Source organism: Brassica napus, chromosome C8 (assembly GCF_020379485.1).
Source record: "Brassica napus cultivar Da-Ae chromosome C8, Da-Ae, whole genome shotgun sequence".
NCBI lineage: Eukaryota > Viridiplantae > Streptophyta > Magnoliopsida > Brassicales > Brassicaceae > Brassica > Brassica napus.
Genome location: NC_063451.1, coordinates 2,935,312 through 2,950,619, shown reverse-complemented (window position 1 = coordinate 2,950,619; position 15,308 = coordinate 2,935,312). Strand labels below are relative to the sequence as shown.

General features: G+C 33.1%; 1 protein-coding gene and 1 non-coding gene across 2 annotated transcripts; both read left to right on the top strand.

Annotated features, from left to right (window-relative positions):
• The first annotated feature begins 3,755 nt into the window (after positions 1-3,755).
• LOC125592072 lies at positions 3,756-3,862 on the top strand. The gene has a single exon (XR_007327922.1). It is a non-coding gene; the product is annotated as a small nucleolar RNA R71 (small nucleolar RNA).
• A 4,234-nt stretch (positions 3,863-8,096) lies between these two features.
• On the top strand, positions 8,097-10,653 carry LOC106418732 (putative fucosyltransferase-like protein). Its single transcript, XM_013859489.3, has 7 exons — positions 8,097-8,601; positions 8,676-8,836; positions 8,926-9,167; positions 9,250-9,354; positions 9,785-9,941; positions 10,020-10,250; positions 10,324-10,653. The coding sequence occupies exons 1-7, from the start codon at positions 8,239-8,241 to the stop codon at positions 10,577-10,579; spliced, it is 1,515 nt and encodes a 504-aa protein (XP_013714943.1). The 5' UTR covers positions 8,097-8,238; the 3' UTR covers positions 10,580-10,653.
• The last annotated feature ends 4,655 nt before the right edge of the window (positions 10,654-15,308 follow it).

Below are 15,308 nucleotides of genomic sequence, written 5' to 3'. Positions count from 1 at the left end.
TATTTAAAATATTAATTCTTTTCTGTTTTAGGTAGTTTTTAAAACAACATAGGAAATTTGTAAAAGAAAACTTGATTAGAATTGTATTTACTTTTTTTTTTAGAATTGTATTAAATCTGAAAATAAACCTAAATAATTGTGGATAAAAATGAAAATTATAGAAATTTGGATATATTTCTATCTTAGAAAAAATATTACAATTAACTAAAATACATCCTCAATAGTAAGATGCCATAACTCTTCTTTTGTTTGATAACCATAATAAACCAAAAATTCTAATAGAAAAAAGCTTTAAACATAATTTTTATGGTAAACTGAATATAAATACTCACGTTTGTATTCCAAATCAAATTAAGGTCTGATGTTTTGTATCTATTTACTGGTAAACATAATTTTTATGGTAAACTTAATTTACCTAGCCTATATTTTTATAAAACGCAAATTTGAACATAATTAACCCATAATTTTTATTTTGATAATTTATGAATTTATAAAATTAGAATTACAACTTTTGTTTGATTTTTACTAAGCTATAATAAATTGCCCAGCAATAACTAATTAAATTCCAGCTACAAAAAATATTAATTAAAGTAAATTCAACTTTGGATTCAGAAAACCAAAAGCTCCCTGATGCGTCCATTTAGTTTCATGGTCGAATTCAATTGCAGACTTGCAGTGGTGATTGCTTAAAAATAATTGATTCAATAAAAGAAACATTACAAATATTAAGGAGTGAAAAATTGGTTAACCTTTTCTGTCAGGCTAAAACCTGATGCTTGTTTCATTTGTCTTTTTTGACTGATTGGAAATTCAGCGTGTGAGTGTAATTATGGACTCCTTCACATATCTCCAAAGTATGGCTTCCAGAGTCTGTAAATCAATAGATAGAGAAAGTTTCTAAGCTATATTGCAATACTCTAAAATGGAATCTCTTCAAAATAAATGTACCTGTATCTTGTCGTTGATGGATTACTAAATACTAATCTATGCTATAAATAAAAAATAATAAAAGCTTTGAATTGCTGGAAAAAGTTAAGAAGAACCGTAAAGGTAGAGATTAAAATTCACATGGATGATAAAATGAGGAAAAAGAAAGTACAACGTAAATTTAAATAAGAAAAAAAACAGTTTGAAATAATGATCATTTAACTATGAACGTGGATGTGATATTTTGAGAAAAAATAGGATAAAGTTGCTGAAAATTAGGGGTTGATGAAAAATTTATTTTAATCAATTTTTTCAATCAATTATTTCTTAAAACAATTTCCACATGTCAAATTTTGATTTGTTAGGTGACTTGTGCTTTAGTATATAAATGATTCATCGTGAGTGAGAAGAGAGATCGATTTTTGTTTTGTTCTTGGCTTCTTTTGTGTCTGAAATTTTAATTGTGTCTGAAATTTTAATTTAAAAATTAAATTAATTTGTCGACGGCTACATGGCAGATTGATAATGAGAGTTTGATCTTATCCAAAGTCTCAATTTTTTTAAAAAAAATTTGTCGTCTTCTTCTTCTTGAACCAGTAATTTGTCTTTTTTTTTCTTTTTTTACTTTGCCTTCTTATGTTTATGTTTTAAAAGTTCTTGGGTGATCTATTCAATTGGGTTTATTGTGCTTTTCAGTTTGTAAACTGTATATTTCTTTAGTTCCTATTGTTCTATGATACTGAATGTTTCTATCTACCAGCAGGAGCCAAAAGAGAATTGACCTCCGTGAAAAAGCTTCGGCACTATATTGTCTACCGGAGATGACAATAACGAGTTTCTTAACTCTTAATGTTTTTCATAAGTTCTCTTAATGTTTACTACAGATACATGAAGCTACGCGTTAGAATCACAAGCCAAATGCCAAATACCAAAAACCGAATCAGTAAGTAGAACATTCTGTATTTCTCTATTTTTAAACTTAAGCATATACAAACATAACGAAAAAGTCAATTTTATTTTGCAACCCACTATAATTTGTGCAGCTCATTCAAGGCACCTTTTCCTATCTACAGATACACTACATCAAAGTCTTCAATTCATCGTCACCGTCTTCTACACCCGTAACTTTCAATATTTATACTAGGTGACCACTGCGCATTGCGCGGGATGAAGTACTTTATAAAAATATATGTTACATACATATAGGAATGGGTGTTTGGGTACCATTCGGGTTCGATTCAGATCTATTCGGGTTTCGGGTTTTCGGGGTCAAAGATTTCATCCACATTTAGTATTTTTAAATTTCGATTCGGATTTGGTTCGAATATTTGAGGGTTCGATTCACGTTCGGATAACCCGTTTAAGTTTTTTTTTTAAATTTAAAATTCATTTTTTACATTAAATTTCTCAATATCTAAGAAAATAATATTATATATAAATTTGAATAACATAGGTCATAATTCCTAAACTTAGTATATATATTGGTTTGATTTGAATATTTGGATAGAGAATCAATAGATATTTTAAGTATTTCTGATGTTTTCAGTATACTATAATTTAGCTATTTTGCACATTTATTTTTGACTAGTTGTATATATTTTTAAACTATTTTGGAAAACTTAAAAGTATCTTATATATTTTAGATATTTTTAATATACATTAAATCTAAAAATATTTATTATATTTAGGTATATAAATCTATTTCGGATATATTCGGTTACCCGAAATATTTCAGTTCGGGTCGGGTTCGGTTTTGATTCTCTATATACCAAAATTTTTAATTTGTTCGGATATTTAATCAATTTCGGTTCGGATTTAGTACTATTTTCGGATTGGATCCAGTTCAGTTTTTTGATTTGTATTTTTTTTCCAGTCCTGCATACATATATGTATTTACATATAAAATGCATTTATTCCATACGAATTATATATATATATATATATATATATATATATATATATATATATAAGACACCGTAATTGTTTTTGTAAAAAGGGTTAAGACACCGTAATTTATTTCAAATTATATACCTAAATTTTGTGTACAGTGGGATATAAAATTTTAAATTCGGTATTATATCTAATATTAAATGTATTACAATATTTGAGAAAGCGAAATATTGTTATTTCCATTTTTAAAAAGTGTCATTAAGTTTGATGAACTTAATTGTAGACACTTCTAGCCATTACACATATAAGGAAAATAGAAAATCTAATATCATTTTATCAGGTAAGAATAATATCTATAGATATTCAACATTGCATCAGTGCTACTCTCTTGTGGAGCAGAAGTAGAAGATCCGGTTTGGCTTTGTGTAGACTGATTTTCTTTGGAGGAGAAGCCTTGAGAGTAGTTTTGTCTAGCTTGGTAACCACCTTGTTGGTTGTTGTAGAAAGGCTTTTGTTGGTAGTTGTTGTACTGAAAATTAGGCTCTTTCTTGTACCATGTCCCATTAGCATTCACAAAACATAGCTCTTCTTGACCTTCTAGACCATCAACTTCATGAACCACAACTGTCTTCTCTTGTTTCTGCTCACCAACAAAGTTTACTTTCTCTTGTTTGGCTCTATCCGAAAGAAGCAAATCCATCTTATCTTGTAGAGCCTTCAACTCTCTCTTTGTGTTTGTATCATCACCTCCACTGCCCCTGTTGCTTCTATCATGCTCATCACTGTAGACTGAATCACTATTAGCCATATTCTCTACAAGCTCCAAAACATCTGCTTCAGTTCTCCCCAAGAAAAAACCATTGCTAGCAGTATCAAGCTGGCTTCTAAACTTGGGCAAAGCACCTCTGTAGAAAATACTAAGCAAACTCTCCATATTGAAGCCATGATGAGGACATTGAGAGATGTAGCTGTTGAACCTTTCCCATGCTTCTCCAAAGCCTTCAAGATTCCTTTGATGAAATCCAGAGATTTCATTCCTTAGCTTAGCAGTTCTTGAAGTAGAGAAGAACTTGATGAAGAAAGCTTTCTTGCATTCATCCCATGTTGTGATTGAATCTCTTGAAAGACTCTTCTCCCATGTGTGAGCTTTGTCTCCCAAAGAGAATGGAAACAACCTTAGCTTGAATGCATCTTCAGAGACACCATTGATCTTTGTAGTTCCACACAGCTTATCAAAGTTATCCAAGTGGTCTAGTGGATCCTCCAAGGCAAGACCATGGTACTTGTTGCTCTGGATCATGTTTATCAAGCTTGACTTGATCTCAAAGTTTTGTTTTCCACAGCTGGTGCTCTAATGCCAGCTCTGCCCATGGATATTGGGCTCATCATGGGTGCCAATAGCTCTAGCTTGGCGCTGTGGGTGTTGTGGCCTAAGGTTGTCAGCTCCTTGGCCATTACCCTCTCCATCTTGAGGCTGATTCTGATGTTGATCCATCACAAACCCCAATCTGTCTAAGTGAGCCTGTTGTTCTTCTTCTCTTCTCCTCCTTGCAATCTCCTTTTTAAGTGCTCTAATGTCTTCAACTCTTGGAACTAGGTCTGTTGGGCCTCTGCTCCGCAAGTTCATGCACCTGAGATACAAAAGGCTAGGAAAGAGAATCAGTAACTAGATATAAGAAAAATAAGACCTAGTCTCAAGTAAGGACCAAATCTCAATGTAAAATCAACTTAGAATTGGCAACGGCGCCGAATTTGAAATGGACTTTTCAAGGGTCCTAATTCAAATCATGTAGTAATTAAGATGTCAATCCATTTCTAAGTATTTTGATACAAAGAGAATGCATGTTCAAACTTAATCTAAGTGCATTCAGTGTAATGAAGTGATTTGATTAAACTAACAAGATTCTAAGCAATTAACTAGCAACTTTCAAGCAAATGGATAAGGGAGTAGTCATGGATGTAGGAATTTGATTTCAGATGACTAATATTTAATCTAAAATGGCAAAGATTCAATCAACACAATTCTCTAAGTCTAGTTAACAATTCTAAGCAAGTTCTTTGTCAAGACAAAAGCTCATTTACTCTCATTGATCAAACATCAAATTCCTTTGGTTTGTGTCAATCAAGCAATCATTAAGAACAAATCATTCAACTTTCTAAACTCCCCTAATATCAAATGCCTTTGGTAGGGTAAGCTAAGAGCATGTTGAGTTGGCTCAGACATTTCATCGAACACCTTCTGGGCAATGACATGTCTAGATTTCTAATCTAAAATGGCCAACTCTAGATTAGCATTAAGATCACTCAATCAAGCAATGAAACATATTAATCTACTCTAAACATTCTAGATCATTACTTAATCATCCTAATCATCCTAACCCATGAATCCAAAAAGAATCTACTCACTAATCTTCATGATCAACCTTAAACCCAGATTCAAGAGAAATCATGTTAAAAATATGAGATAGACTCAAATTACTCAAGAAAGATAGATTAGATTACTAAAGATTCCAACTTTCTCCAAAGTATCAATGTATTTTGAGATAAAAACAAGATAAGTCCTAAGATTAGGTCTTAAAAGTATTTATAGAGGTTTAAAACTCGAACCGGGTCAACCCGAAAAACCCGGGTTTGACCCAAAAAACAAATGGATAAGACAGTTTGGTATCGGCCGCAGATGGCCTCAACCCGCGCTGCATGGCCGCGGTCCGTGCGTTCAGAACACGCTGTCTCGGACCCAAATCTGCGGCCTGCCTCGACCCGCGGTACACGCCCGCGTCCCTTGTCTTCGCCTATCACCGCGGACAGCTCCCAGCCGCGTTGCATGGCCGCAGTTCGTCATCTCAGAACATGGTGTCTCTGGTCATTTTCCGCGGACCGGACGAGCCCGCGTTGTATGGCCGCGCTCTTCAGCATGGCTCGTGCCGCGGACACCATCAGGCCGCGCTGCATGGCCGCGGTTTGTCCGTGCCAAATGGCCTTCTCGGACCAGAATCTGTGGGCCGCCTTTGTCCGCAAAGCACACCCGCGTTTCACCAGTTTCACTCCATCTTGTCCACTTATCTTGCTCAAACCTTCATAACTTCAACTTGAGCTTCACCAAACCATTCTAAGTGATTCAAATGAATATAAAAATGGCAAGTAAATCATGTAAAATCTCAAGACATCATGGTCCAGACCAGAGACCGAAGCGACCAAAAACTTATCTTGCGCTGATTACCATGTGGGTCATAAACGATCTTTAGTTTCGGACGTTGGGGTTCCGCATGTGAATTCTTCAGTGACCGGGATTCGAATCTGGGTGGCGGAACTCACAGCCGTGAGCCCTTTACCACCAGAGTTAGAAGCCCCGGTTGTTGTTCCACATTGTCATTGAGATTATCGTTCCAAACAGCAGGCTCATTCATATTTGTACCAAATTTTAGAATAATCAAAGTTTCAATGATAACTCCAACAATATGAAACAATAACCATAAATGTTTGAAGCTGGTGATAACCGTTACAAACATCTCCTTCTAACTATGTTAACTATTTTTTTTTCAAAACTGTTCAATTTTACCAAAAATGTTATTTTTTCAAATCATTTGAGAAATTAGGCATGCTACTTTTAACCAAACAGAACTCGCCAAACCGAACCAAAATTTCAGTTAACTCGGTTAGTTTGGTAATTAATTCGGTCCAGTTTGACAGGTATGTAAAAAAAAAAAAATTCAATTTTGGTTCGGTTTAGTAATCGGTTAGTAGAATAAGATTATTAACCAAATTTTGAACCGGATTAACCAAAATTTCAAACCGAATTAAATGAAATTACTCGGATTTTTAATTGAAATATAATTAAAACCAAAAATTTTGGTTAATTTCGATAAAAAAATTTAATAACTGAATTATCCAAATACCGAACCGAATCGAATTTTCTCGATTCAATTCGAAGAGATTTTGGTGGTACCGAACTATCTGAACCCTTTTTAACAACTAACTATCTGAACCCTTATGCATAGAAAAATCACACAGAAAAACAATCATGTTTTAAAAAAATTAACAAAAAATTAACAAAATCACATAATAAAAACATACGCAAAATAATCAACCAAAACCGTGTGAAAGTCTGTGAATAGTAGCTTTCCGATGGTATTTGAATATTGATATTTTGTAGTCTCGTCTCTCTGTTTTGGCGAGACTTTTGCTTTATATGTTTTGTACTTCTATTCTTACTGACCGTATCCCGTTTGTTATGATTTTTTTTACACTTTTTTGGTTTGGTTTCTGAGGATTTTATGTATTTTGTCGGTTTTGGTAACTCATAGGTTGATAGTTTGTGTTTTTCCAAACAGTTTTTAGTTTTGTTTTCCTAAAAACCCTATTTTTATCGATCATGATTTTGAGAAAATGGATTCGCTAAAATATAAGGAAACCAGATTTTGTAATTAACTTACCTATTTTCAAGCAAAAACCAAAAACCATGTTTTCTTGGTTTTTTAACAGAATTTGGGTTCTGTATTTTTCTTATTAAAATATTTGTATATTTATGTATTTATGTATTAATATAATAAAAAAATTAGAGTGACAAATAGTAAGTATTCCAAATCACTAAAGTGAAATAAAATATTTTACATTTAAAATCTAATATGAAAACATAAAAATTCTTATACTAAGGAACAAAATTCTTATTATTATTATTATTATTTTTTTTTTATTAGATTATAGTATAATTTTGGTCCATAGTATAATTTTTTTTTTTATATTTTCATATTAGATTTTAGATTTAAAATATTTTATTTAACTTTAATGATAATATATAGATAGTTAATTTTTTAGTAATGTCACATTTATTAAAATAATTTACTGATAAATCATATTGAAAAACATAATTAGATAAATAAAAAATCAAATTTACAAGAGCCAAATATTTACAGAATAATCAAATAACTAATATCTCAAAATCAAAATCAAAATATTGCCATCAAAAACTAATATCAAAAAAAAAATATTGGCAATGTATTATATATTTACTACATTGTAATTCAAAATTTTACTTAAGTGAAAAATTTTACATATATTCTATATGTTACTAAAGAAAGATAATGTTTTCAAAAAAAAAAAGAGATATTATTAAAAGTTTGATTTAAAAAAAAAAAGATATTATGAAAAGGTTGAAATTTTTTCAAGATAAGCTAGCGAATGAATAATGGATCCGGAAATGAAAACACCGTAAAAACGAGGGGACGAGTGTCTGTGAATAAACTTGTTGAGCATTGACTTTGAAGCAAAACCTGAAATATCGAAACATGTATTAATTCACTTTTCTCAACCAACCTTTTTTTTTTATCTAAATCAAAACAACATTTAAACCATTTCTTTCCCAGAAACCTCGTAGAAACTACTTTCTTTTTCTTCTCCTAACAGTAACAGGACTCTCTTTCCATGGGTGTTTTCTCGAATCTCCGAGGACCCAGAATCGGAGCTACCCACGATGAATTGCCGGTAGCTAATACCTCTTCTTCTTCTTCTACTCCCACTTTATCTATCAAGCGAAAGCTGTCGAGTTTGTTACCAATCTGCGTGGCTCTAGTAGTCATCGCCGAGATCTGCTTTCTGGGTCGTCTCGACAAAGTCTCCTTAGTCAACACGTTGACCGATTTCTTCGCCCAGTCTCCCCCGAGTAGACCCGACCAGAACATCGAGTTGATGTCGGAGAGCTGCGAGGAGTGGTTGACGAGACAAGACTCGGTGACTTTCTCTAGAGATTTCAAGAAAGATCCAATCTTTGTCTACGGTGGTCAAAAGGTAAAACCTTTGTTTGTTTAGAGATTTGTGTCAAGAACACATGTTTCAAGTAGTCTGTCTCTCCAAAATGTCAGGACTTTCAATCATGTTCCATAGACTGTACATTTGGAGATAGCTCAGGTAGAGCACCAGACGCTTCCTTTGGATTAGGTAATCAACCTGGAAGTCTTAGTATACTCCGTTCCATGGAATCAGCTCAGTACTATCCGGAGAACGATATCTCACAGGCACGACGGTGGGTAAGCACTTTCATCAGGACATTTTTTTTAGATGTTATTAAATGGACTGACTTTTTTTTTATATATGTTCTTGTTGGTTCATCAGGAGTGGTTATGATATCGTGATGACCACTAGTCTTTCATCAGATGTTCCTGTTGGGTATTTTTCATGGGCTGAATATGATATCATGGCTCCGGTTCAGCCCAAGACCGAGAAGGCTATAGCTGCTGCTTTTATTTCCAACTGTGGTGCTCCGAATTTTCGACTGAAAGCACTTGAAGCCCTGATGAAGAGTAGCATCAAGATTGATTCATATGGTGGTTGTCATAGGAACCGTGATGGAGAAGGTATGTACTATGTATAGAGATTAAGGCTAATTGTTCAACTTGAAAGATTTTGATGTGATTTGTTTTTACAATGTTTATGTAGTTGACAAGGTTGAAGCTCTTAAGCGTTACAAGTTTAGTTTGGCTTTTGAGAACACTAACGAGGAGGATTATGTCACTGAGAAGTTCTTCCAGTCTCTAGTTGCTGGTATGTTTTAGCTTCCATTAGTATTTAACTAGAGCGTTTAAGCCTGCGGTTTTGAATCGAACCTAACCAAAATTTTCGGTTAGTTTGGTTCTGTTCGACAGGTTTATAAGAAAAAACTTTGGTTTTTGGTTCGGTAATTGGTTAACTCGATTTTTCAAAAAACAAATTTGTTAACAATAATTAACTAAAATTTCGAACCGAAATTGCCTGAATTTAACCGAATCTAACCAAATTTTTAACTGAAATATAATCGAAACCAAAAACTTTGGTTAGTTTCAGTAATTTGTTTTAAAACCGCTCTACCCGAATACCAAATCAAACTTTTTCCGGTTCAAAATCTCACCGAACTACCCGGATGCCGAACTATCCGAACCCGCATGCCTATGAACATTATATAAACTAAGCAATTTGTTAAACATTTCCTACTCAGGATCTGTACCTGTGGTTGTTGGTGCTCCGAATATAGATGAATTTGCGCCAGCTTCAGATTCATTCCTTCACATTAAGAGTATGGAAGATGTGGAGCCAGTTGCTAAGAAGATGAAGTATCTCGCTGCTAACCCTGCTGCTTATAATCAGACACTAAGGTCTGTTTTCCCCCTTCAATGAGCATGAATGTGTGTAATAACTTCTTGAAAAACTTCATGCGTCTGTTTTGATTTTAGATGGAAGTATGAGGGTCCTTCAGATTCTTTCAAGGCACTTGTTGACATGGCTGCTGTGCATTCTTCCTGTCGTCTCTGCATTTTCCTAGCCACAAGGATCCAAGAACAAGAAGAGAAAAGTCCTAGTTTCAAGAAAGGACCTTGCAAGTGCACCAGGGGAGGATCAGACACAGTTTATCATGTTTTTGTAAGAGAAAGAGGCCGCTTTGAGATGGAATCAATCTTTCTGAGGTAAACAAAGTTTACTTAACTGCTCACTTAATCAAACACATGATATATGAAACCGTTCTTGTCCAATCCCCAGGGGTAAACATCTGACTCTGGAAGCTCTGGAATCTGCGGTTGTCGCCAAGTTCAAGTCTTTAAAACATGAGCCGGTGTGGAAGAAGGAAAGGCCTCCAATCTTAAAAGGAGACAACGAGCTTAGAGTACACAGGATTTACCCGCTTGGCCTCACGCAGAGACAAGCTTTGTACAAGTTCAAATTCGAGGGAAACTCGAGTCTAAGTACTCACATTCAACACAACCCTTGTGCTAAATTCGAGGTTGTCTTTGTGTAGTTTCATTCCAAACACATAACTGACTGAAACTGCTCCGCAGTCTTGAAAGTTCAATAGAGATTACAAAGCAGGCAGTAATGAAGACAAATTCAGCAGGTAATCAAAGCAAAATTTAAATTGCATGTTTAAGAAGAAAGAAAACAAAATTTATGAGACGACGTAGAATGTGAGATGTTTTTAAATTTTAGTCACCAAAGCCCACATCGGAAGAAACAAAAATTTATCTCTTGTATATTTAAGTTTAGCTCATAATAACAATACGTCGAGCTTAGTAACGTGGGCTTGTGATCCAAGTGGAAACATTAAGTTGGTGGGACTTTGGACCAATTTGTGTGGACCTCATAGTTGCGAGGTTATATATGCTACGTTGCCCAATTCTAAATTGGCTTTGCCAGTGTCTTCTGCGCTACGAGAGGACCGATCAAGCTGGTTTCAATTTGGACTATCATCTTTTAAAATTGATTTTGTTATCTCACCTACATAGTTCCGTAATGGTCGATGTTTTTTTTCTCTATCACGAAACTGAGAAGAACATGTTGTGACAGATTTGAAAAGAAATATATATATATCAACAGATTTGATAAACAATAAAAAGATACATAAATTTAATATGGTTCATCTTTAAGGCTACGTTCACTAATGGGTAAAGAAAATACTTTATTGACAGAGATAAGTTTTTTACAGTACAATTCATACTACGTACTAGAGTTAAAACCATATAGACAAACATAAGAAAGTGTCTTAATGAACTTTCCAATATTCTCGGTTGACGTGGATCTGTCGATTCGTGACTTCTAGATCCGGCGGTTGACGTCAACTCGCAGATTCAAGACATATTTCAACAAATCCTCATTAGTAGTTGAATCCTCCCGAATTAGGTGTACACGAATGCACTTCTTTGTTCTCAAAATATAAATGTACCAAATTCTCTTTTTTCCACATATATTCTGTCATATCAGATGTCAGATGTCCCGTCGGACCACAAACTCCTCAGAGTCAGACGCTCTCACTTGGACTAAATGTTCTTTTGAGCCAGATGTCCCTTAGGACCAGACTTAACACTTTGAGACGTTCAACAACTCAAAAAAATTCTTGAACTTGTTGTGTGGAACCGGCTTAGTAAACATATATGTAAGATTATTGGTTGTTTCTACTTTCTTCACTAAAATGCTCTTCTCATCTCTAAGAAAATAGTATCTTACATCAATACATTTGGTTCTCTCATGATGAACATGATTCTTGGCTAAGAAAATAACACTCAACCTATCACAAAACACATTAGCCTGAACATGATGAAGACCAAGATCACTGAACAGTCCTCTCACCCATATTCTTTCCTTAGCAGCTTCTGTCAATGTCATATACTCTAACTCAATAGTAGACAAAGTCACGAACGATTGAAAAGTCAGTACTTTCCAGCTCACAACAGAACCACCTCAAGTGAATACAAAACCAATCATAGATTTCATGTTGTCCCTATCTCCTACATAATCAGAATTAAAATTGCATGTAACCAGGTCCGAATTCTCACCCCCATTGACGATCCCAACATCAGATTTACCCTTAAGGTATTGGGAATCTTCTTTACAACTATCCATTGCTCCTTTCCTGGCTGAACCATAAACTTGCTCACCACACTTACTGCATGTGCAAGATCTAGTCTTGTGCAGACTATAAAAAAGTTTGTCATACATGGTAGGATGAAAATTTGTAGCATATGGAGTATCGATAGGTTTAACGTTAAGCATCTTGCATCTTGTCAGAACCTTCTCATTGCAGGTCTTCTGTGACAAACTTTTTTTCCTTCATATCCTTGAAGATCTCCAACCCTAAAATATTCCTCGTTGCATTCAAACTCTTCATTTCAAGCTCAGAACTCAGTAGCTCTTCAGCTTGTGAACATCACACATCTTCTTTGCAACTATCATCATGTCATCCTAAACTCCACTTTCCAAAAATCATATCTCATCCTTCAATTATAAACCTTAAGTCTAGATTGGTTGACCCTAGAGTTATAAATATATTTTTCCCTCTTTAAAAGTGAAGAAATATGTGGCTAAGGTAAACTTGAAAAGTGGTATTATGAATATGGTATTTTTGGAAATTTCCCAAAATAGTAGTGTATTTTTTAAAGTTTTCTTGACAAAATATAAAATTTTGAAAATAAATATTTAAACTCAAAATGATAATATTTCAAACTTTATAAAAGATAAAATCATATATAATAAAGAATAAATTTTGAAATGCACCACAAAAAAATTTATATATGTTGTAAAAATTAAAGCAATATAATATTTTGAAATCTTAATTAAAAATAAAAATAAAACTTAATATCATAACATCCAAATATATCCTATAATAATAAAATTTACTAAAATAATACGATAGATGCTACTATGTATAAAATTTACTAAAATAATAGGGCTGTGTTATTTAAACAAAATAATGTTTATACTTATAAATCCCGTAAAATACTAAAATAATATGTGTTAAATTATTATTTTTTAAACAAAACATGTAAATAAATTATCTTAAACATATTTCTTTTCTATAATATAAATAAATTTTAAAAATGTATTAAATCAAAATGCATATATTAAACAAAAAGATATTTGAAGGTGGTTATCTATTTGATTATTTCATATTGTTTTTTATTGTATCTAACTAGAAAATATATTAGTAACTAATCTATACTATTATTTGAGAAATGAATTTGTTTACTTGTCATCTTCCTATTTTAGTTAATATGATTACTTGTCATATTTTCCATGATTTTAGGATAAATCATTAGTTTAATTAATATTATTATTTAAAATTTTATTTTGATATCTATATATTTAGGAAATTTTTATGCTTACCACATTTTTGGTATCATTATTCATGTTTACCACCTCTAAAGAGACATTTTAAAAAATATTTTCTTCATAAAGAGACAAAAAAACTCTTATATCCTTGTTTTCTATATATATAATAAATAATTATTTAAATAAAAAAATAAAAAAAAATTGTTTTTAATGTTTTCGAATTATACATTTTTTAATTTCAAACGTTTTTTATAATTTGTTTTTGAATTTTGTTTTCCAAAAGTTTTTTTGAAAATTGAAAAATTATTTTTGAAACTATTTTTTGATATTTTTAAAGTATTTATTTATATGTTTATTAGAATCCTAAATTTTACGTTCCGAAAACCCTACCCCACACCTCAACTCTAAACCCTAAGCCTAAATTCGTTAACCCAAAGGTTATAAATGTATTTTTCCATCTTTAAAAGTGAGAGTAAAAGTGGTTAGTGTAAACATGAAAAGTGGTACTATGAATGTGGTATTTTGGCAATTTCCCAAATATAATATATAATTAACATGATATCTAGGATATATAATTAATAAATATATATTAACAATTGATATTAACAATATCTACCGATAATATCATAATTATTTTTATCTTATATTTAGTTTATGATTTTAATGACTAATAATATAGCCAATTTCTCTGGTTTTTATTGGAAATGTTGATAAAATACATATATTATTATAAAACTTATATATAAGTATACTAATATATCTGAATTAATCAGTTTCTTTGGTTTATTCGCTTTGATCGCTTAATATACTGAACCATATCCATATACTTAGGTTTCTTAAAAATAATATCATTCGTTTGATTCGGTACTACCAAACCCATTCTATTTTCTATTTCGATTTGGTTAGGTTTAAATGATTTGGTTTTTACCGGATTGAACATTCCTATACTATCGTTTGTGTTGATGTTTCATGTAATTTTTTAAAATTCTTTCAGTGCCACATGATTTCTTTCCAGTCCAAATACAATATGTGTTTAATTTCAAATAAAAATTTTCTAATTTAATTATTACTATAGAATAGATTTTTATCCAAAATCGGCATCACATAAATAAAACTACGAAACAAAATACATAATTTAATACATTACTTACTAATATAAATATTAAAATTTTATAATTCATTACATCAATTTTTGGAATATAATTACAAAACTCAGAGTTTTATAATACATAATTGAATCAATCTTTCTGAGGTAAAAGAAAGTTTACTTTAACTGCTCACTTACTTAAGCCCTGTTCGTTTGGTTGCCGCAGGTTTCAGCGTCAGCGGCGGCGGCAGCGTCAATGAAGACAGTTGTTGTTCGTTTCGCAGACGCTGACGCTGCCGCTGACGTTGCCGAATATTATATCACGACCGCAGGTTTTATCGGCGTCAGCCGCAGGACGCGGCGTTCGGACGCGGCGTCAGACGCAGCTTCCTGCGTCAACGAAACGAACAAGAGTTGACGCAAAATGTTGACGCTGCCGCTGCCGCCGGTACCTGCGGCAACCAAACGAACAGCCCTTTAATCAAACACATGATATGAAAATGTTCTTGTCCAAACCCCAGGAGTAAACATCTGACTCTGGAAGCTCTTGAATCTGCAGTTGTGGCCAAGTTCAAGTCTTTAAGACATGAGACGGTGTGGAAGAAGGAAAGGCCTCCAAGCTTAAAAGGAGACAACGAGCTTAGAGTACACAGGATTCACCCGCTTGGCCTCACGCAGAGACAAGCTTTGTACAAGTTCAAATTTGAGGGAAACTCGAGTCTAAGTACGCACGTTCAACACAACCCTTGTGCTAAATTCGAGGTTGTCTTCGTGTAGTTTTATTTCAAACGCATAACTGATTACAAAGCAGGCATTACAAAGCAGGCAATAAGGAAGA